At 42.3% G+C, this 24,023-nt stretch overlaps 2 protein-coding genes across 2 annotated transcripts; both read left to right on the top strand.

Annotated features, from left to right (window-relative positions):
- The first annotated feature begins 506 nt into the window (after positions 1–506).
- Positions 507–7,031, top strand: DUSP19 (dual specificity phosphatase 19). The gene is made up of 4 exons (XM_068407755.1): positions 507–814; positions 977–1,023; positions 2,024–2,176; positions 5,810–7,031. Exons 1-4 carry the CDS (start codon positions 592–594, stop codon positions 6,029–6,031), a joined length of 645 nt encoding a protein of 214 aa, XP_068263856.1. The 5' UTR covers positions 507–591; the 3' UTR covers positions 6,032–7,031.
- Positions 7,032–8,305: 1,274 nt separating this feature from the next.
- On the top strand, positions 8,306–14,667 carry LOC137667124 (nucleoporin NUP35-like). The gene is made up of 9 exons (XM_068407636.1): positions 8,306–8,384; positions 9,097–9,267; positions 10,686–10,813; positions 11,868–11,928; positions 12,543–12,684; positions 13,078–13,147; positions 13,238–13,366; positions 13,482–13,649; positions 14,021–14,667. The coding sequence occupies exons 1-9, from the start codon at positions 8,366–8,368 to the stop codon at positions 14,096–14,098; spliced, it is 966 nt and encodes a 321-aa protein (XP_068263737.1). The 5' UTR covers positions 8,306–8,365; the 3' UTR covers positions 14,099–14,667.
- Positions 14,668–24,023: the final 9,356 nt, after the last annotated feature.

The following is a 24,023-nucleotide window of genomic DNA, read 5'->3' as shown; positions in this document are numbered from 1 at the left end:
TGGCTAATGACCCTTGCTGAGAAGAAATGCTTCCTAATGTCCAACCTGACCCTCCCCTGGCCAAGCTTGAGGCTGTGTCCTCTTGTCCTATCGCTAGTTGCCTGGGAGAAGAGGCCGACTCCCACTTCACTACAACCTCCCTTCAGGTAGTTGTAGACTGCACTAAGGTCACTTATTGACACAATTTAGTTACACTCGCTGCATTCTTCACTGGCAGACCAAAACCCCACGAATAACAACAACAACAACAACAAAAATAATTAATATGTTTTAGGTGAACCCAAAACTTTCTCCCAGGCTTGTATGTACCAAAGAAAAACCATTGGCAAACCCGCTGGACTGGACTGGACTGGGCCGGGCCGGGCCGGGCCGGGCCGGGCCGCCTCAGCTTCCCGCCTCCCGCGGCCCTCACCGCAGCGGTAAGCCTTGGCCGCGCGCCCCCGCGCCTGCGCGCCGAGGCACCGCCCCCGCGGGGCCGGCAGCCAATCGCGGGGCGCCGTTGCGCGGCGGCCGGAGGAAGGCCCGGGGTGGCGGCGGGGCCAGGCCCGGCCGAGCCGGGCGCGGTGCAGTGCCGGTGGCGGGGCGCGGGCCATGCACTCCCTCACCCAGGAGATCCGCAGCTTTTCCAGGGCCAACCTGCGGAAGCAGCGCACCCGCGTGACGACGCTGACGGGCCGGAGGATCATCGAGACGTGGCGCGGCGCCTGCCTGCAGGTGGAGGAGGAGGAGGCGGCGGCGGTGCCCGGCGGCGGCTACGTGCAGGACCTCAGCGCCGACCTTCAGGTCGGCGTCGTGAAGCCCTGGTTGCTGCTGGGTGAGTGGGGCCGGGAGCGGCGGGAGGCAGCGGTTCGGCCCGCAGAGCAGGCGCCCGCTGCGGGGTAGCGGGTGCGGGAGGTTCCGGAGCGGCGGGGCTGCGGGCGCGGTGCCCCCGGGCGGGAGGGGGCTGAGGGGGGCAACCGGCTCGCTCTCTCCTTAGGGTCGCAGGATGCTGCTCACGACCTGGAGACGATGAGAAAGTATAAGGTAACTTTTCGCGGAAATAAAAGCGCGTGTCGCGTAGTGCTTGCTAGTGGATTTCTTTTTTTAAGTTAAAAAAGCCTAAAATATTCTCAAGTAACTTTAAGAAAAATTACATTGCGCCATTCGCAGATGGATGGGTGCCCGCGAGCGTTACAAGAAGCTCAAATACTTTGAGTAACGGTTCTCCGGAGCTGTTTTCCAGCACAGACTCCTATATTGCCATATTCGATCCGGTTCCAGACCCTGAGCAGCATCAGGCCTCCCTGGCACCGCTCCCGTATGGGCAGCGATGAGGGAAAACAAAGCGGCAGCTCCGAGTCTGTCCCGAACTTTGGTGTTTTCACTCTTCTCTGTTACAGTAATGGGGTGATAAGGCCTTCGGACAGTGGTGCTGCTGCAGGACAGGGAGCGCACCAGCCTGGCAGCTGGTGCCAGCTAAGTGTCACTTTGCTGTAAGTTGAAATAACCCACGAGCTGGCCGTGGTGAACAGAGCAAAGGTGGCAGGAGGCCAGGGGCGGTCTCGCCTGCCAAGTGCAGGTGTAGTTTACTCTGAAATCCTTCCTGCTCCAGTAATAACTCGGGAGAAGGAACGTTAAGCTGATGGGTTAGGGCAGGCTTGAAATGTGGGCGATTGTTGGGTGATCTGTGCTCTCATGCCTATTGCTTCCTCTTATTTTCTGTCTGTGTGCTGACATCTCCCTTTTCTCTTGAAAATCCTTGCTTTAGTCTGCGTTTGGTTGAGCACAGATCTTTTCATTTCCTTTCAAAAAAGGAAGAAAACTGAAATATATCACAGTGTATTTTAACACGCAGTAAAATTTTGCGTGGAGAAAAGCACGCCATAGAGAGCATACATGTGTAAAACTGAATAATGCAGTTGTGTAAGTTACAGTCTGTGTACACCTAAGGAATAATTCACCTTTGCTACTGCTGATTTTGCTTGCTGTCTTCAGAAAATGTCTTTTCCTTTTATTTTCCCTTTTTTTTTTTTTTTGCACTTAGGTTACTCATGTTCTAAATGTGGCATATGGAGTCCAAAATGCCTTCCTCAATGACTTTATATACAAGAGCATTTCTATTCTGGACCTCCCAGAAACTGATATTACCTCCTATTTCCCAGAGTGTTTCGAGTTTATTGAGAAAGCCAAGACTGAGGTACAGTATATCAAAAATTAATGCTACTAGTTGTCCTGTTTAGATTATTTATTACCCTGTGTTTCAGAGAAATGCTTTTTTAATACAGCTGGACCAGTGGCTGACTTTGATAAAGATATCCCATTGTAAGTCCAAGTCACTACGTCTGACTTTTTTACTTTCTGTAATCTATCCATCAGGGATGTTTTGGATTAGAAGCAAGCCTAACAGGGCTTCTACAGATCTGTGTGGTTTGTCAGCAGCCATCCACCATCCTGGTGCTTTTCCTTGATCGTCCGTTGCAAATGCAGCACGTTGAACCATGAATCCACATAGAATTATGTACCAAGACTGTCAGAGAGTGTGTTAGTAGTCTTGGAGCCAATCAGCGATTTAACTGATAACAAAATCCTGAAAAAGACATGACATAGGAAATAGGGTGAAGGGACTCCTTCTGGGGCTGCTTGGCAGACTTGTCTGTAACCAAGACCATCCCTCGTTCCTGTTTGTTAAATTCAGGCTTACTGTGTAATTCATGACAACCATCGCTGTGGTATCAACACTGACTTGACAACCAGACCTTATTGCATGTTATTCCACCATATCTACCATATTCATTATTTATGTAGATTGGGATAAAAGAAGATAATCTTGCCCCAGCTTGCTTTGTGTCTCACAACGTTCTTTCCTTCTCTCATTTATCATTTATGAGCTATGTGATACGCATTGTCGCTTAATGACCTTTTCAAGGTTTCTAGTTACGGTTTCCGTTTCTCAGTGAGACTTGCCATTCATAACTGCATAGTGTTGCTTTCTGCTTCTGGTGTTTATGTTCCAGTTACTATTTTGTAAGCTAAGGAGTTTCCCTGAAAACTTGTACAGCAATATTAAGAGTTTTCTAATGGGAGAGTTGAGTGAAAGAGCCGGTAATTGATGGAATAGGTGTTCTCCAGGATCAGTTCATGAAGCGTGTGATGGTAGTATGCAGAGACAGATCTCTGGATGGTTTGAATCACTTTATTTGCTTTGTTGAAATAGTGTTAAAAGAGCTTATGATAAACTGTATCGTGAAGTGCTCTCTTGTTTAAGTAATCACAAAGAGATACTACTGTGTCATCTCCTAACATGGGGGAGGGAGAGATGTTTACCGGTGAGAGAGCATGATATAGGAGAAATTATTACTAGAATGTGGTTAACTTAATGAAGGAGTACGAGAGCACTTGAATTTGAGAATGCAAGTAAGGCCTGCGCTGTTCAGTAAGTCACTACCAGCTGGTGCTTGTAACAGGGTTGATTTTTCTACCACTGTAACTGCTCAAGTCTGTAGACACCACGGTACAAATTCTGATACTGATCAGAGCTCACCTTTTCTTACCGGCTCCAAACTGGCAGGCAGATTTTCCATGACATGTTAGGTGACCCATGTCAGATCATAGTGCTATGAATGAGGGATGGTTTTTTATCTTTCTGTTTAATATCTAATTATAAAACCTCTAAAATCTTGTCTTTCCAGGGAGGAAATCTTAGCTCATTCATGAACATCTCTCCTTATAGCTCCCTCTGTCCCTCCTAAAGAGAAAGCCCTGGCACCACTGCAAAGTGAAGTGGATCCCTAAGGAACTACAGTAGCCTGTGGCTCCTCACCAAAAGCTTTATGCTTCTTTTTAATTTCTTTCCTTGGTGAGGCTTTTTGCCCACTGTGTATAATCACTCTATCATCACCTTTTCTCATTGTGGAAGGTGATTTTGCTTCCCTCTGTATAAAAATTAAAAAAAAAAACAACTTGGTATTGAATCTTAAGAGGTTCTTGCAAGACCATGGACCATTTCTGGGTAGGTGAAGGTTAGGCTGTCAGGATCAGAGCAAGGAGTTCTTGGTAAACAGAGATTAATTTCGTATCTGCAGTCTGTTTCTCACTCGTATTCTGTATTCACATGTAATACAAAATTAGTTAAGAATTATATGCCAAATTCATCTTTGTGTAAAGAAACAACGGGGTTTAGCAAGGAAAAGATAAATATTCTCAGTGTTAAATTTGGTTTCATGTTACTGCCCGTGTTCATTCATGTTCAGTAATTTCAGGTTTGTTCCGTGGACATCACTATATAATTGAAAGGGAGAAAGGGAATGAGGATGACAATTTCCAGCAGGCAACGCAAAGGGGCTGTGATTTCCATCGCAAAAAAGGGTGGCACTGTGATTCCTTGTGCTGGGGTGCAGGAGCTTACGTTCAGTTCCTAGCTCTGCCATAATCTTCTTGTGTTAACCTGAGCAAGTCATTCTTCTAGTCTTCAGCTGGGCATTTCTTCAACGAGGATAATAACACTCAATTTCGTACTTCTTTGTCTTATTATTTAAACTGGAAATTTTTTGGAGCAGGAACCATTTACTGCTCTGTGTTTTTTATTAATATACCAGACAATTGTAACTCCCAGGTCTGTAACATAAGCCATCCAGTTCCTGGAAAGGAACCCTGGTGGTTTAAGGGCTTCTTTTCCTCTGGGTAAAATGCCCATTGAATAATTTGTGCCTGTTAAAGGCAGACAGAGCAGGCTGTTTATTTCTAGGTTATATTTGTTAAGCCTCAAGTATCTGAGCACGCTGTGTCGTGTTTCAGTTTCTTTATTCAGAATAGGGAGATGCTAGGGGTTGTTTTGGGTTTTTTTTTTGTGAAAGTGGCATTTGGCAGACGGTTTGGACCAAGCCTTTTCCAGGTCATAGTCTGACGTACAAACACGCCAACATCACAACGCCTGGGCCTTGCAAACGTCGCCTAAGCCACGCTAGATTGTCTAGTTGTCTTTGTGTTAACTCATGCCCATTATTTCTTAACAAAACTTGCAGTGTCTTTTTAGTCATTCAGGTGTCTCAAAGATGGCGTGGAAAATGTTTAAGTAGGATAAAAACATTAATTTTAGAGATAATTCAGGTTAAGCCTGAATTTAAACCCCAGGAGAGAGATTTGTGAATTTACGAGAGGTTCAGAGATGTTGGATTTTGCACCTTAGTCCCCAGTTATGGGACCTTAGTTGTACCAGCCACTACGGCTGGGCCAGCGGTGTGATGGGGAGGTGGAGATTTGTTGCAAATCACACAGTATCTTTTCTGATTTTTCTGTTCCTATGCATGATCCTGCTTACCCAGAATCTCCACTGAAGAACTCCAGAGTACGCAAGAAGTGTGTGAAACTACAAGATGTTCTAAAATGTGCCCCTGTGCCTAGCTGTTTGCTGCCTTGCTATGTTTTTAATCTGGTAGCAAGATACAGTCAAGTTCCTTTCCATATTGCAAATAAAATCTATTTTAAAATTGGTACCCAATTAGATCTTAGTATCCCAGACATCTGTGATTTGGTTTTTACATGAGCGGGCTGCTGCAGGGTCTTGTGGAAAGGGACAGAGGAATGTTTTTTTAGTTTTAAGGTATGAATTAGGTTTGAAGTATTTGATAATTATAAAGTGGCTTTGGTTAGAAAAGTATTTAATTTTGGGCTTGTGTATCTGTGTTTGGAGTTACTTATATGTGTAAATATGTGCTTTGAGCTCAGCAGGGAGCTTTTAATAAGTCTTAATGGATTTTTATATAAAGTTTCTAATACTTGTTACAATCTACTTAATAAGTATCCCAACTACTGTTTCATTTGTTTCTTGAAGGGTGGTGTGGTACTGGTCCACTGTAATGCAGGAGTCTCCCGTGCAGCAGCAGTAGTCATCGGTTTTCTAATGAATTCAGAAAGACTGAGTTTTGCTAGAGCCTTTTCTGTGGTGAAAAACGCAAGGCCTGCAGCTTGTCCAAACGCTGGCTTCATGGAGCAGCTTCACAAGTACCAAGAACAGAATATAAAGGCAAATGGAAGCGTAAATGATCACGACTGATCAAAAGGGAGAAGTGAAACAATCTGGTTTGGCTACACAGTAACAGTTGCTGGATATAATTTAATCTGTCACTTTGCAGTCCCTTTTCACATGTGCATTTTAAAGTCTTTCTCGACACGTTTTTTTTCTGCGTCCCCCCCTTCAACCCCTGTTTTTCCAGCGTGTAGTCTAAAGGCCAAACGCTATTCCACTGACTTCAGAGATGATTTTGCCCAAGAACAAGATCTTCCTCGAGCGCTAATAAAAAGATAAAGTTCAATTTTCCTTGTAATATTAGAAAAAAAAAACCCAATTTTTTTAATTGAACCATCAGAGAATGCAGGCAACAGAGAAAAGAAATGAAATAACCGAGATAAGTTGCCCTCTTTGCTTTAATACTAAATCAAATCTGTGCATTCTATTTGGCTGTAAACTCTAGATAATAAAATGTTCATATAATGAAGTACCTCAATATTGGATTTTAAATTTATATTGCAAGTAAAGAGGATTTTAATGAATTTTGTGGGCTAGCCAGCCATTAAATATTTTTGGAAATTAAAACATAGTCTTTTGATGGAAGTAAAAAGGTGTAGGATGCTTTAATGCTTCATTTCTTTCTACTGTTTCTCATCAAACAGTGATTTGAAGTACCCTTACATGATGTTTGCAAAGTGCTGGAACCAGGCTATCAGATTTTTTTTGTAGATCATTTTGGTGGAGATAGGAAAATGTTTGTAACCTGTCTCTGACTCACTGCTACTGCCTTTGTTTGCAGTCAGTCCTCATTTGCTGTCCTCTCACTCCATTCCACATCATGTATAAAGAACAGACATCATAAGATGGGTAACTCTGACCCTCCTGACAGACCTTGGGCCGGAATAACTGTCTGAAGATGGTGTGTTTTTTAAAAAAAAAAAATCTGTAAAAGATTTTAATAGTGTTTTTTGTGGCCTTCATGCCAGTTCTAAATGGTTTGATATATTAATATGCCATAAAATAAAAAGAACATGTTAAAGAAAAATGGCAGAGTCCAGGTCTCTAGGTTTGCTGGTTTTATTAAACAACTCAGAGTTGGACCACCACCGCAGTGAATGGTACCTGACTCAAATTCACTATCGGTTTATATAGAAACTAATAATCAATTACATCATAAACATTTCATAAGCTTCTGTTAATAATCCACTAACTATTTCAATTCCTCTTTCTTCCTTCGTCAAGAGTCCACAAAAGTCCATTCTTTTCCATTGGTTAGCTGATCTTTATGTTCTGGTTCTGCTCCGACTCCAGTCGACACCCCGTCCTTAATGTTCTTGCCGTGATCAGCGTCCCGTCCTGATCCAGGTTGACCAGAGTCCGGTTCCCACCGCCAGTGTCTCCTAAACATTCAACCTTAAAAACAACTAAAGTTATATTTAAAACCTTATCTATACTAATTTTTATTTCTAAGTGTCCTATATTTCTTTTAAGGTAAAGAAAAGGTTAACCATACATCCCTTTACTAAAATCATCAGAAGGTAATACTTCTAGGCCTGCTCCTGCTTAGCTACTCATTAAGCTTTGATGGATGATTTGTTCAGTCCTAGGTCAGGATTACACAAGGAGCTCTGAGAACAATATTCATGGATTGTGAAAGCCCACCTGTGTTTATTCAGACTTATACTAATTATTCTATTCTTCATTCTATTTCACCCTTATTGATCCCTGTCTCCCTAACTCATAAGAACTTTTACATTAATTATGTGAAAATTTCTATAACAAACACTGCGTTTGGATAAATTTTGTGCTGAAGTGATTTGCAAGGTTTGGTTTCAAGAACTGATGCGGTATTCTCGTACCACTGGTTTGAACTGTAGCATGTCGCTGCGTATGAACTACTCCGTTTTCAGTACTAGTTGCCCGTGCTAAATGCTAACGCAAGGTTTTGGTGGCCCCTCGGCATCTCATGGCTATTCCGTGGTCATCATCTCCCCGTTTCCGTGGTGCAGCTGGTCCCTGCCTTTCCCTCTGGGGTGTGGGTGGCCGTGTGCGCCCTCAGCCCCGGAAAGGACCGGCAGCCATGGTGGGAACGCTTCCCCGCTTCATCTCAGGGGCAGGTTGGTGGGTTCTTGGCCCATACACATAACCCAGGACAGGCGTTTGTAACGGTAACTACGCTTCTTGACCTCGATCCGCCGCCGTGGGTGAAGCAGCCGGCCCGGGGCAGAGGCGGCGGCCGGGCCCGCCCCCCCGAGCGGGGCGTCACCCCCCGCTGACAAGATGGCGGGGGGCGGGCCGGAAGTGACGACAGGAGGAAGCTCCGTCCCGCCTGAAGGCGCTCGGCGGAGCCGCCGCCGGCCCTTTCCCGCCGCCGTCGCCATGGAGCCGCCGCCCGCAGGTGAGCCGCGCTGCGGGGCCGCCCCCGGCCTCCCCCCGCCTCCGCCGTCGTTGCCCCCTCTGGCCTCGTCAGGGCGCTGAGGCTGGTGCTGAGCCCCTGCTGCGGGCGGGGGGAGCCCGGACGCCGCCGGGCTGAAGCGGGTGACGGGAGACCGCGCCGCCATGAGCGCCTTCCTCCGGGGGAGGGTGACAGGGGCCGCGGGGCTACAGCGAGCAGCCGCCGCGCCGGTGCCCCGCCGTGCCGCGTCCGTATGCGGAGCACCCCGAGGCCCAGGGACAGCTCCGGGGTGCGGCGAGGCCGGCTGTGGCGGCAGGGCCGCGGGGCAGCCGCGGGGCGGCCGGTGTGAGCCCGCGGTGCTGGGCCGCGGAACCGGCCGGCGTGGGAAGGAGGGTCCAGCCCGGGCGTCGTTGCTTTCACGTAAGAAACACCTTTAAAACAGCCCCAAACCCACAGTTACTGCCAAAACCGGGGATCCAGCCGCAACCAAAGTAGTTGGTTTAAGAACGAAGCCTGAGCGTGGCAGTTCTTGTAGCTGCAAACGATGCCAGGTTGTGCGAGGCTTTGCTCGCTGGAAAATAAATGGTCAGAGCTGTCGTGGTCACTGCCCGTGTTTTGGCTCGTGTTTCTTTAACAGGACCACTGTCTAAGCAGTGGAAAAGACTAGATCACTTGCCTTCTTGCATGTTTTTAAATGCTGTTTTCATTAACGCAGGAGCTGAGCCGATGACTCTTGGCTCTCCGACATCTCCCAAACCAGGAGCCAGTGCTCAGTTTCTTCCAGGGTTCTTGATGGGCGATTTACCTGCACCAGTGACTCCGCAGCCACGTGCTTTAAGTGGCCCTTCAGCTGGTGTGATGGAAATGAGGTCTCCGCTACTTGCAGGTCAGAATTCATTAAATGCTGAAAAATTGTCCTGAAAGTGAAAATTTGGATTGTCTTATTGCTCTACGTGACTGTTGCAGACTTGAATTCTTGTAGTTTTGTAACTAGCTATAAATGAACACAACTCATTGGGTAAATGGTGAACTCAGGTATATGCAATGGAGTTTGGCTACATTCTTCAAAGCAGACTTAAGTTTAATAAATGTTTTTTGACTAGTATGCTAGTCATTTTGAAGGAGAAATTGAGGATTAAAGTACTGCAAGATAATTTTAGATATTGTTTTCTTTCAATTTCAAGGAGAGTTGGACTCAATGATCCTCATGGGTCGTCACTTCCAACTTGAGATATGCTATGATTGGTGGTCTGTTGGTCTCCTGCTTCTTGCTTTTGTCTGTCCCCTCCACATACAAGCCTCTTAGGGAAATATTTATGAAATTGAAAGTAGTCATGTGAATTTCACCTCATTGTTTCTAAAAGGGTTTATTCCAGCCTGGGAGTATCAAATCTAAGAAAGGGGGAACCAGTAAGATACTAACACAGGCCTTCCAAAGTGACTGGTTAAGTATATCGCTTAAACTGAAACCCTTGGTGGGAGAGTGCTTTATATAACACACTGTAACAGCTCTTGGATGTGTTGAACAGTTTAGAGAGGAGTTTTGAAGCTCGGGATTTAGGATTGAAAAGTACTTTGGAAAAGCTTAATTTCTAAATGTTTTGCAAGTGAAAACTGTTAAGTCACACTACTTCCCCCACACAAAATATTTAGAGATAAATCAAGACCTTTCAGACAGTTTAATTCTCTGTTATAGTGGAAGTCCCAAAGTTTACAACTGGGAGAGCAGTTGGCTTAACTTCAGCGTGTCTTAGTGGAAGCCAGTCCCTGCTCTCAAGAGCTTACATTGTTATTTAGTATGAAATTTCATGGGAAGGAAAGGAATTTGGGCAATGGGAATGTGACAGCATGTGCAATGTCTGTGTGCATTTTGGTATGGTTCTTCAGCCTGTAACTGTCTCATGTCTTAAAAACCTTGCTTTTGCATCTCTGCTACGGGGAAGTCAGTCTCTGGAGCAGTTAAAGTACACTACTAACCTGCCTTAGAATAGGAAGATGTAGCTGTGCTCAGAGCTTCATAAAGAGAACAAGTGCATGTAAATAGTGAATGTACTGGGCTCATAAGAGGTGTAAAAGTTCTAGGTGATCCTTGTGTAAGGAGGCAGTTTCTGACACGTATGTGACATTCTTATGTAGAACATTCAAACCTGAACAGTTTGTTAGGTCAGATGGTTTTGCAAACCCCCAGTAAAACCATCAACAGCCTTTCATGGCTGAATTTACTGTTGAATTTTCAAGAACAAGTAGCAATGGAGTAAAATTACAAGTTTTCTCATGCTCTTTATTTGTTTCTTTTAATTGCAGGAGGATCTCCCCCACAACCAGTAGTCCCTACGCATAAAGATAAAAGCGGTGCCCCACCAGTTAGAAGCATGTATGATGAGTTATCCAGTCCTGGACGTACATCAATGCCTCTAGCCTCAAGAAGACCAGTAAGTGGCTTATGTCCTGGCCTGTTCTTAGCAGAAGTTGTGAGGTAGCTTACAGCTTCAGGGAATCCTTTAACTCAGTTGTATAAAGTGCTGTAGCAAAATGACTGGTGAGTCTTCAGATGGTGCTTAGTCTGGGTGTTTGGTGCTCCTGTTCCTGTGTAGGCTAAATGAGAGCTGCAGTCATGGAGCTATTGAAACCCTTTGATGTTAAAAAGAAAACAACTACTAGCAGCTAAACCTCAAAGTATACTTTCCTTCAGTGCAGTTGCACTAAGTAGTTGAGAGGGCAAGTAAGTCTAGTGATGAGGAACACAAGTGGGGGTTATGCTGCCGTGATTTCTAAGCCCTTTAGACAGTGAAAATCAGGTGCTGGTCACTGATGATAGTGGCATCCCTTCCATTAGGATGCACATGAATGTGTGAATTACTGTACTAGAGCAATAGTGAGATGCCTATTTTGAAAAAGTTAAACTATAAGGAGTCTGAGTATTGATACCTAAAGCTACTTGGTTTCACAAAGCAGAGGTGATTGGTGTTAGGTAATGGATTTTTCAGTTCCTGTTACCTAAAGCTCACCCTAAGCCTAAATAAGCTTTCTTCTTCTATACCAGTAGCTGTTCCTTGTTAGATGCTAAAATATTGTAAACAGACCCTGAATCCTGTTGCTTGTGGTGCTTCCCTTCTGTAGTTTGCTCTAGACTCCCATACTATCTCTGGTATTTGCATTTAAGCCTCTGATCAGGAAGGTTAACTGCATTCTCTTCTTAGTCTTAGTAATCAGCTGGAAATGCCAGAATCTGATAGTTGAGGCCTACTGGATGTCCAGGCTGTCTGCTAGGCTGTGTGCTAGAATGTAAAAACATTGTCAAATAAATTTAATAATCTTGTATTAAATATACATGTAAATGTCTGTTCTAACCCTTAAAAGTTAGGAGTAACTTAAGGCAAACAGTTGATATTCTTGCCTGATGCTTAAGTTACCTGCAAATGAGATCTTGTGATCTGAGAAGTGCACCTGTAAGAATGATTTGTTACTTTCTGTATTTTAATGCAGACCAGCTTTTCTCCAACACAGAGCCTGCTGGTTGGAACTACGCCATCAGCTCCTGGAACAGGTAGATGTCCTGTCAAAATATATAATCCACTTTCTTACTGCTTTCCTTAATACACATTAATCATCACTGTTGAAGCTACGTCAGCTCCTTGCTAATTTGCGAAGGAGTTGCATCGTTATTTACCAGCTTTTCAAAAGGTGTGTGGCTGTGGATAGGAAATACTTTTCCACTCTGAGACTGACTGAATTTTGATCAGCTTTACTTATTCCTGATTCAAAATTTGTTGTTAGCTGAGCCCAGAGGTGGTTGTACTTGAGTGAAGCAGCTGAGATTGATGGGTTGCCTTCCATCTTCATCAGGTTTCCTGTCTTGTCTATGAACCCATGGCTTCTTGCTAAGCTTAATTCTGCTGTCTTCTTCCTCTTTGGCTTCTGTATGAAGCTGCTGGTGTTTAGAGGTCAAGGAGGAAGCTGGGTTGCTAGTCCTAAAACTTACTAGCATGCTTGCAGACGTGGAGTTTGGATTGACTTACTGTGTCTGTAAATAAATCTCTATCAGACTCTTCCATACACAAGTGAAATGCTTGATAGTGGAATTATTCTTTTACTCTAGGCTCTTAAGCTTCTCTGTCTTGCAAAATTAATTTGTTAAACAATGCCATTTCAATTTTATAGCTTCAAGTATGTTCAGTCCTGCAAGTATTGGCCAGCCTAGGAAGACTACTCTATCTCCTGCTCAGCTAGATCCTTTTTATACTCAGGGTGATTCCCTGACTTCAGAAGATCAACTTGATGACACCTGGGTAACTGTATTTGGGTAAGATGATTTCCAAAGTATTGGAAAAACCATGGGTGAAGTCTTTGCAACATATGGAAAGAAGTACTTGGACGTTGCTGTTGTCTGGCATTCCTTGGTTCTGCAGGAAATACAACTGTGGTTCAAGCCAGCAAATGCATCTATTTTAGTGAAGCACCTTAACTTAAGCTACATGTTAATTTTTTCAAGTTAGAAAGGCAACATTCTACCACTGAGGTGTGTGGTGAAGCAAAAATGCTTAGAGGATTATATTCCTCAAGTCGCTGCTTCTGAAATGACGTTAACACACTGGTGTCTTTTGGATTTCTAAAACCCCTTCACAGGGTTGTATTTTAGCACCAGAACTCTTAAACTACTCGTTATAATTTTTTGAGTATTTTTTCTGTCTTTCAGGTTTCCTCAGGCATCAGCTTCCTATATTCTCCTGCAGTTTGCTCAGTATGGAAACATACTAAAGCACGTGGTATGTCTTAGTTTGAGACTTATTTCTGAAAACATCCTGGCTGATTCTTTAAAAGGCTGAATTTCACAGTTCTCACTTGATCTCGTACAGATGTCCAACGCAGGAAACTGGATGCACATTCGATATCAGTCTAAGCTGCAAGCTCGGAAAGCCTTAAGCAAAGACGGAAGAATTTTTGGTGAATCCCTCATGATCGGTGTCAAGCCGTGTATAGACAAAGTAAGATGTGAACGTATTTTATTAAACAATTCTAGATAATAGATAATTCTAGATAATAAAGGTTGAAATACTGCTTTTTAGTATTTGTTTAGATTATATTAACCCTCTTTTTAAGAGTGTGATGGAAAACTTTGAAAGAAGCTCCACATCCTCACTGTCTTCAGTTTTCACTCCACCTACAAAATCCGTCAGCACACCAGTACAACCTGCAAATGATACTATGAGGATTTCTACAATGAGACCACTTGCAACAGCATATAAAGCTTCCACGAGTGACTATCAGGTATTTTAAGGGAAACAGGAGCGTGTGTTTCTTTGTGCCGTCTCCCCTTAGTTGTGTGAGGCTGTACACACATGAACTTCAATGTGACAGTAGCCTTGATCTTCTCCTGTCATTTCTTTAAAGATGTGGTTCAAGTACAAACTCAAGTCTGTTCAGTCTCTAAAATAGTAATAAAAAAAATAATCAATTAACGAGACTTGTTACTTTTCCAGAGGGTAAGGTCTTGCTTTGAGAATCTTTCAACATGTTTTGTCAAAACACAGTAGCACTTAGGAAAAGAAAAGAAAAAAACTGGTTAGTATTAAAAGAATCAACTATATGTTGACTGATTCTCTTTATTTTCTCTCTTCCTCTTCCCCCCTGCCTTCTAGGTGGTTTCTGACAGACAAACTCCTAGGAAAGATGAAAGTATTGTATCTAAAGCAATGGAATATGTGTTCGGCTGGTAATATACGAGAAGAAATAACACACTAAGTTGGTCAGGGTTTGCAATACGCTACTGACACCCGTGGTTAGTTGTATAACTACTGGTGGCAGTGTTTTAACTTACATCTCACCTGTTATGCCTTCAGTTAATTCAGCACACATGTAGCTTGCACTTTACATGACGGCAATGTCTACACGGTTTTAAAAACCAAGTGTAAATAGAAGTGCTTTTTTTCCCATTTGTGCTCTGATTGCATGACTGTTGAAAAAATATCAGCACTGACTTTTCCTCTCTAATTACTTTCTGTGAATTACTTCCCAGTAAGTTGGAAATGTTTAAAATGGCAGCTTTATTTACTGATGCCTTTAATTTCGTTGTGTTTTTTTTTTTTTCTGGAAAGATTATGGGCTACTTGCAGGAAGAACACTATGCACAGCTGGCTCCCAGGGACAGGGGCTGTTCTTAGTGTATGTGATTTTTATTTTTTTATCAGGATTCATTGCTCTTTTATAATTATCTCTAGCATAACATTCTAAATGTCACAGCAACCATTTAACTCTTTGTTTTCTTAATAAAGCTAAATAAAGTTAAGTTTTCCTTAGGCTGTTTTTTCAACAAGCGTGAGTTCTGTTGGGAAAAACTATTTGCAGTACTCTTGAGTATGATGCTCACTAATGTTTATTAGTGTGTTATCTCTCAGCAGAGCAGGTGCTGCTGATTTTTACTGAAGTAGTAACAACCAGTGTCAAAACAAGCTAATGCTTAAATGTCGTCCCATGGGTGTTTTGCAGCGGTGTGCACTCAACAGGTAACCAACTGTAGCATTCTAAGCTATAAAATGCTGAGTTGAAATAGCTGAATAGAAAAATGTGATGTGTCAGTGACTAGAGCTGCTTCCATTTCAACAGTCTGCTAAGAAATTTTCTCTAAGGTGTTGGCTGAATGATGATTTAAAAAAGAATTGAACTTCCCCCCCCCCTTGAAGTTTCCTTTTGGAGATGAGCCTCTCAAGTAATTGTGTGTCACGTAAGCTCATAGTCTTCGAGACAAAGGTCTCTCTCATCTGGAAGAGAGCAATTTTTTTCTCCAATACTTGGAAAACTACGTGCAACTATTACTCTTTTGATTCCAAGGCTGTGCTAGTGTGGGTCACCATCAGCATTTTAGTTTGTGTTGCTCAGGTGAATATCCAGTCATATTTCTGTGCTTTGCTTCACACTGCAGCGTGGTCTCACAGTTCAGCTGCGCTTCTCTGATGAAATTTAGATTGAAAGATTAGTCCAGGAGCAGCCTAATGCCCCTCGGATGCAAATGGGCATCCAGGTTACAGGATTAAGCTAGAGATGGTCCTGAGTAAAACCCCAAAGCACTCAGTGAGAAGTCAGGTTTCTACCTCAGGGCACCTGGTACTTCACTGTGTGCTTTAGAAGTCACCCACGTGCAGGCAGATTCAGAGATTTCTGAGATGCATTTTACTGTATTTGCTGACTGATGCTTTTGGAATATTGGTTGCTACTCATCCATTTGCTTTTGATCAAAGGGAGCTGCTCAAACCTAATTAAGATCTGAACGTGTTTGCTCAGAATACATCTGGCTTTTTCTCGGTGAAAAACATTTGTCATGCGGATGACTTCAGCAAGAGAACAGGTAGTTCAGCTAAATTCTTGGTTTGCTCGTTGCTTTGCAAAATACACTTCTGGTGCACTTCAGACTTGTAATAGTGTGTGTAGGATTTAGTTTAGTGAAGTGACGAGAAATAAGATTGAACTCGGGTCAGGTAAGTCTGAAGCTAAATCCATAAGGAAGGAGTGGGAGCCAAAGTCAGCAGTTTGGCTGACCTATTTTACCAGTAAGTCCCAGGTTTAAAACTGCTAAGGTGTTTGGGTTTTTTCCCCAGTTGTTTACCTTACTCTCTTGTTTCTCATAGCTTTAGGAATGATTTTACTAATAGGTCATAGCAGCTTCCTGTAGAGTAAAAGCATTTGGGAGTAGCAGATGTTGTTTACTTTGCTCTGGAGGTAGAAGAAAGTTTAGAACCTACAAATCTGTGTACTTCTGGACAGTATCATGAAGAAATTCTCTTCGTATGGCTTCTGCTGGTGAGACTTAATATGTTGTCTTAGTGTTGAGCACTAGTTAAACCCTGGCATTGATGACTTGGGCTTATGAGGTATGAGAACATCACAGTCCCCCCCTACACAAACCACTGCACAGCTTTGTTGCGGTGTGTTCCTGATAATATCATCATTAACTGTATGAGTATCCCGGGGCTGTGTGTGAAAGGGCAGAGGGCATTGAGAAGTACGTGTGTGAAGAATCTCTGAGGCACTTGGAAAGTCTTCAAGTAAACCTTGTCAAGGCTGGCTGCTGTTGTTAGGTAGCATTGCATTGAAAAATCCAATTCTTCCTGTTTGTTAACTGTGTCCCTGCTGCTCTGCAATAAGGAAGAATTCTCTTGTAGCTGTAGCTAGATGTAATTTACATTAAACCCAAAGTTACAGAGTTCAGCTGGTGACCTGTAACATACTCATGGAACTCGGTTCTGGTTTCGGTTCTATGGGGTTTCTTGTAAGGCTGCGGACGACAGTTTTCACAGGGTTATGGCTTTAGTGTAAAATAGAACTGTCATGAATGCTTGTGTTCTGTTGTCTGCCTCAGTCACAAGCATATTACTCAGGGATCTAATTCACTTCTCTTAGAATATAGGTCTGCACAGTTTTAAATTCTAGAAGGATTTGTTGTATTGTTTCAATTGTAATTTCACTACAATTTCAACTTTTTTTTTTTGGTAAAGACTTCTATAAATTGGAGATAGCGTTTATTTTTGTCCTCCTTTTCCCTTCCCACCCCTCCTCAATTAGCTTGCTAGTAACTTTCAAAATGAATGGTATTTATTTGGGTAATCCGTGTGCACTAACATCAAATGTTGGAGTACATCATGTCTGCCTCTCATTTCAAGGTGTAGGCATCTACCTCCACCATGTGGCAGTTCTGAAGAACTTTAATGAGAGGTTTAACTGATACTGAGTGGAATATGGTATCTTAATTATCCTTTAGATAGGCAGTGCATAGACAGTACTGTGAGGGAACAGCAGTGCTCAAATGTTTTAGTTGAAGGGTTTTTGTAATAAAAGAAGAAAGGACAAAGATGGGTTTACTAAATATCTTAAGTCAGGAGTACTTCAGACTTCTAAATATTGCTTCAATGAAATAGTTCTTAAACTTTATGTAAAATCTTACCAGTATTCACTCATCTCCATTTGGAGATGGATAAATTGACCAAATGATATTTTAGCAGAATACACCTCAATATCCATTTTGTATGAACTTAATTGCCTTTTTTCTGATAGTCTGAGTGCATGTATAAAAATACAAGACTTGCATCAGTTTTCTCTGATTGACTGTAGATGTCTGGACCACAGACGAGTCTGCAAACATGAACTGTTTAAATATGTTTAGAAATAGTAAGCTGTTCAGTTGTTAAGTGAGTGAAAACAAACTGAACTGGCTTACAAACAACTTGGAATCAGGAGCTGGTTTACTGAATTTCAGACTGCAGGGGAGAAGGCTCTGGAATAAACATTCTAGATCTCTAGTGAAACCAAGTCCTCGGGCAACTTCATGGCTTTGTGCTAATGCCTTTTTTTAATTGTTTGGACAAGAGTAAAGGGTGTTCTGATGTGGTGGTGTCTCTCAATAAGGATCAAAGGGCAAACAGTGCCAACTGTCAAACTTCTCATAGTGTTTCTAAATCAGAGTTCGGTTGGTGAAGTTACCTTTGAAAATGAATGAATAATTAATAACTTTGTAAAATGTTTGTGGCCTTCTAGTAAGGACTCCTTTGACTCAGGTACATTTGTGTAATGCATAGAAGCTGTGGTTTTATCAGCAAAGTCATATTTTCCCCTTTTCTGCAAGCAAAGCTCACGTTGAAATCAAAAGCGTGTCTGAAGCTGTAAATTCCTGTCCTGTGTAATGTCATCAGATACCTTGATTCTTCTTCAAGTTCTTCAGTTTTGTACGTGAACTTTCAGCTTAAATAAAGAGTTTATTGCTGATGTAAGCAAATACAGTTCAAGTGACCCCAAAATTCTGGTCTTTGTAGATGAAGGGCTGTTTTTTTGTTCATTAGAGTCTTTTTGTGTATGAAGTTGGAGACTCTTCTGATTAGAAACAGCATGGCAGTGAGGAATTGCTCTGAGCAGTCATTGTTTTATTTTGCTCCGTTGTTTATCTCATCAGATTTTGGTATAGTTAACTGCAGAAATCAGTTTATGAACACATCTTTCATTGTAGGGATGAACTGAGTTTTCAGTATGAAAAATAGAGAGCTTCTCAATGATTTTTTTTTTTCCCTTCTGTTGTGGATGTCAGCCACCTAATTATCATCTTGTTTGCGTGCCTTTGGAGCCCTGTGTGTGCTGTGAGAATCTGTCCCTTGTTGCAGAATTAAGTTCCAAAAAATGCTGTTTTCGTTTTCAAGGATCTTTCCAACCCCCTGGTGTTACGAATGGAACCTTGAATCCATGAGGCAAGGATAACCTGACAAGTGGATGTCTGGAGATCTTGGAAATGACAGTTCTGTAGTGTGGATTAGCCAGTTATTAGTGGTAGGCTTTGTTCTGAAACCTGAAGATAGTCCAAAACTGATTATCAGATCAAGTGCTGTAGCTGAATATTTTAGTTGGAACCCAGACTGGGGCAGATTTTGAGTGCTGGTGTGTGAACTGGTGGTTGTTCTTTTGCCAAAACTCCCATTTCCTCCTGGCAACTACACATATAACAGGCTTGAAAGAATCATGGTTGCAACGCTGGCTGTCATGGCATAAAGCACTGTAAAATTAATTTATTAAGCTGTTTAGATCTTTTAATATATTACTAACATATTAATAACATTATTAATTCAATTAGTGTCAGTTTCCAGTCTCCTGCTCAAAAATGCTCAGCAATCCAGACTGCAACATAAGTGTTGCTTCCATAAAGTCATAAAACTAATGAAACTTACTCTTTATGAAAAAAAAAAAGTCTTTGCTGCAGAGTAACCAACTCTTCTTTCACAACATGCTTTCTCAGCTGGCAAATACTTTTACTGGGCTGAGCTCTCTTTTTAAAGTTTGTGAATTGGATTTGTTTGCTGTGTAGGGCTGCACTGGCAGATAAGATCATGCTGCTGACTCCAGTGAAATTGGGCGAAGGCCTGCCGTATTTTCCACGCATGCAATATGATAGCGTGTAATATCCCATTTCAATAGGTGAAATACAGTTAAAATTGTCCATCATAGGATACTATAATGGGCTGTTGGTTTTTAGGTGCCACAGTTTTTCTCTCTTTGTAATTGGATTGTGCTTGTGAACATATGAAAATGTTCATTTGCAGATTGAAGGTCATAAAGTAAAAATTGCACAGAAGTCAGCCTAGACAGGCTAGAGAACAGTCTAATATTAATTACATTATATTTTCCACATGACTGCATTAACAATGGAGCTTGCATGTAGGTTGAGTAGTATAGGTTTTGTTCTTGCTAGTGATACATTGAAAAAAAAAAAAAGACATTAATTGTTCTTCCTGTGCATTTCGACTTACCAGCATTCCAGTTTCTAGCGAATGCGGTGGCTCTTTGGAATGAGAAGTATCAACCAGCTTCCACTGCAGGTAAATGGTAGGAATGGGATAGGATGAATGTACATCTTGACTTAAAAGCTTCAAGCATCTTTCTAAAAATTAATATTTTAAGTGCATTTTAGTGGAGTAGGTGGTGGCAATGACTATCTTTCCAGCTTTGACCATTTAGTCCTTGCTGAGCATCTTACCAGTTGAGTCTTCACATGCTTTTTCCAGCTCTGTGTGGAGTTGCCACTGGAAAAGGTTCTGAGAGATGTCATAGATTCGTAGAATATCTTTGAGTTGGAAGGGACCCATAAGGATCATTGAGTCCAACTCCTGCACCGAAACCACGGCACTAGTACATGTAATTACTAGTTGCAGTCCAGTGTTGGCAGCTGGTGTTGTGTGTCATGGTTATGTGGATGAATTAAAGCTGTAGTAGCATATCAAAATGGGATGCAGGAGCAGCTGCACAGCTTGTGTATCTCTAGAAGACTTTTGGGGCATCTGACTCTAGGTGGGCCTGTAACGAACCTTGAGAGATGTTATGTGTGTGTGCAGATATTCAGGATATCATTGATGGAATACACAATGTGACAAAGACCATGTCAGGTATAATTATTTAAAAAGAAATAACAAGATTTGTAAGGCATGAAGCATAGTCTGAAAAAGTGCTTGGGAAGCTTTTCCACTTCAGAAATATTTACCATCGGACTACTGTAAAATACAACAAGTGTTGGAAGCTTCTGTTCTTCTGCCGTTTCAGATGCGTTTGAGGAGTTTAAAACTCTGACTTCAATTTAGCTTTGACATACAACTATAACACAGGTGCACTTATCTCTGAACCTTAACACCTTGCATGAAGAAAACCAAGGTTACTAAATTTGTCATTTGCTTTCAGACCTGTCGCAGCATGAAGAGAGTAAGATACGGCTCAGTAGCATTTTCTCAGTGTTCTTCCTCTGCCCTTTTTTGTGCTATTCAAGTAGCATGACAAAACGTGGCACCTCTGGTTCTGAAAAATCTGCCATCTCTGCGCTGTGTGAAGTGGGAAGCGCATGAAATATGGTCAACGTAGCAATGCTGTAAAAGCTTGTAGTGAAAGAAATGCCCAGGGTTCTCTCTCCCCGGGATGTTTTTGATGGGTGTTCTGTGCCAGGTCTTTATTTGCTGGATGAAGGATTTCTTTTTAACAACTAGAAGTGGTTTTGTGGGTATCGTTCTCTGACCATCTGGAGTTGCTGACATTTGAGTCCCTGTAGGATGGCCGGGGAGCAACTACGCATGTGGTTTGTATGAACTCTTTGGGCTGGAGAACAAATCTGTGTGGGGATTTGATTCCACAGTCTCTGTGTTGGATTCTGTTAGATTTTTCTGTCTGCTCTCTCAAAAATTCTGTGTTGTGAATTGGGAGAGGTCGGTTCCACTGAAAGATGTGCAGCTTTGTTATGGAATGGAAAGAAATGAGACAATACTAGCTGTTGTTCAGACATAAAAACACTATTTCTGTCCTAAAGAGAAAGCTGTACCACAGCTCTACAAGCTTCCTTGCCGCAGTGTTGCTGCACCAGTGTTTTAGCCTACTGGAATCTGAGATACCAGTGTAAATAACATCTCGCAGTCACTGTGTTAGTAACAATACTTGACCTGAAGCTGAACATGAATGCTGCTCCCCGTAAGATTATGGGGTTTTCCTCTAATTATATGTGTATAAATGCTATATTGTGGTAAACTTGTACAGTAATTTACGGATGTAATTTAAAACGATTTTTTTCATAATGCAGCAAGGCAGAAAAAACTGAACATGTGGTATGATGGCAGGAAGGAGTTCTTGAAGATATGTTATTAAAAACCTGAGGAACTCTACCGTAGAAGTTAGTCAATAGGAGTAGAAAACTGTTATTCTTAAAAACCAAACCAAACCAACAAAACCCCGTATTTATTGCAAGTAATATATATAGACTTGGATTTTGGGGTAGGACTGATCATTGACCAGATCATTTACTGGTAACTGCATAAATTCCAGTTAGAGAATATATTGTAATTGTTCTCTGAAGCCACCAAGAGCCAAAAAACCATTTTATTTCAACAGTAAATCTAATTATTCTTAAGTCTTACAATGTTATACTTTCTAGTCAGTGTTTTTAATCATAAGAACATTTTCTCAAACTTTTGTCTCCTAAAGTCAGTGGAATCTTAAAATTGCAACCTCCAGCCATGTAATGACAGGACTCAAGTAGCTGGTGAGTTTGACCGTGTGTTTAATGAATTGTGGGTATATTTTATTATTTTAATAACCTCATACAAAAAAATGTACTAATGACATCAAAGAAAATTCAGTAGAAGCAGGGCAAACTTCTATGCAGCTCACAAGCTATTGGAAGAAGGCCTCAAGTTTTTGGCACTACCTCTTAAGTTGTCTTAGTATTCACATGAAATGTTTTTTTGGTGTTTTTTGTTGTTGTTGTGGGTTTTTTCTTTTGTTTTTGCAACAGCAGTCCAGCACTTCTAGAGCTAATGGTGCAGATTTTCTTTGTGCTCAGTAATGCAAGGAGAATATAAAACTAGCCATTTTAAAAGGAAAAGAAACTAACATGGCCTACTGCAGCAAATGCAAGCCACAGCCTGGTCTGGCATGTCTCTAGTGCTTGCCTAGAGAGGATCTAGAGTTTCACATATATTGGGATTAAATAGGAACATCTTTTCCTGTAGCTAGTTGCAAAATAGGAGAGGATCTGGCATTAACCTGCATTGCTGCTGTTGTGAATGGTTGATCATGATTCCCTCTTGATCACCATTTTCTATCCTGTTATTTTCATCCAGTGGTTTTCTTCCCAGTTTATTTTATGCTCAAGTTCAAAAGAAATAGTTTTGCTTTCTGTGGAAGACAAATAAATGTCCTACAGTGGAAAATGTAGCCCACGGTTGCACTGCTGTTATCCCTTTCTTAAGGGTACTTCGGTGGGCACGTGAAGCCTTTTCCTTTTGTGTTGCGTCGGTGCTCAGAGATTCCCTGACCACGTCTGTTCTCATTGTATCTCAGGCTGACCTTGGCATAGCAGGGAAAGCCTTCCTCAGTACGAGGAGACACCAACACCTGGCAATTCGTGTGATAAACCAGGGAATTCTTTTTATACATCTTAACTGCCACGATTCTAGGCTGGGAAAAAGTCTCATTACCTTCACCATGTGGGGAGAAAAAGTATGGGGATAGCAAATCATATAAACCATGAGGTACTAGAAGCTTTAGGTTATTATAAAAGTGTCTGTTTCCAGAGTTGCACTAGGATGTGGAAAGGATCTGGCTCTTGCAGGAGAATCTGTCTGGAACCCAGGGATCTCCTCTCATGTTTGCTGAGGATTGTCCTCAGCAGAAGTACCCAGAATCTTCTGGTAACTTAAATATCTCAAATCCTGCACGGATGTCTGGGACCTTCTGGGACACAGACCTATTTGTTGTGGTGCCTGTGCCCTTGTAGTGGTTTTAGACTCCCACTCTTGTCGTGGTGCCCTTTTGTAAGTGCTGCATAGACGCTTTGGGAGAAGTAGGTGCTGCCCTGCAGAACTGCCAGCCTGGAAATGCGGGATTGATGGAAATTGGGGTCTTTGTTTTATAGACACGGAAACTGATGAACTGAAAGATGAAATGACTGATTCTGAGGTTACGTGGTAGATCTGGAGCAGCAGAACACGTGTAGGCCAGAGTGTGGTTTCGCACTGTTATAGGATTCTTCACATCCTGCTAATGTCACTAGGGAAGTAGCAAGGTTTTTTTTTTAAGAGCCCTCGATGTTGGGCAGCTTCTGCCAGAAAACTGGTTAGGGCTGTGTTAGTGCACCTTTTCTCTTGCTGCATAAACCTACAGCGATGGCAGTGCCTGCTCCCCTCTTCCCCCTGCTTTTGTGCTTGCTCTGTATTTGCAGGAAGCCAAGTTTGTTGAGAGGGGTAGAAATAATGCCCTCGTGCTACATTTTACCTTGTCATCTTAAAAAGCTGTAGCCCCTCTTGTCAGCTGAAAATCAAGAGCTGCACAGAGGTGTTGTCACTGCAATGCAGCTGGTTTTGTGGAGCAATAGCAAAGGGGGGCTGGTGTGTCATGGAGCAGCAGCAAAACCTCCGTACATGAAGGTTAAGTCCTGCTCTCATGCAGAAACAATAGAAATCTCTCAATGAAAGAGAACAAAGAAATCTTGTGTTATGCAAAGGAGAGAGGAGAAAACACTCCCATACCTGAAGTATTAACTGCATAATACAGATTCTGTAAGTGAGGCGAAAGAAGGCTTGGGTTTTTTTTTCCTCACAACAGGGGCCCTGCCAGTTTGAGATTTAAATGCCCAAGCTA

Source organism: Nyctibius grandis, chromosome 9 (genome assembly GCF_013368605.1).
Source record: "Nyctibius grandis isolate bNycGra1 chromosome 9, bNycGra1.pri, whole genome shotgun sequence".
In the NCBI taxonomy this organism is placed as follows: Eukaryota; Metazoa; Chordata; class Aves; order Nyctibiiformes; family Nyctibiidae; genus Nyctibius; species Nyctibius grandis.
Note: the sequence above shows the minus strand (reverse complement) of the source record. Positions and strands in the feature narration are given on the sequence as shown.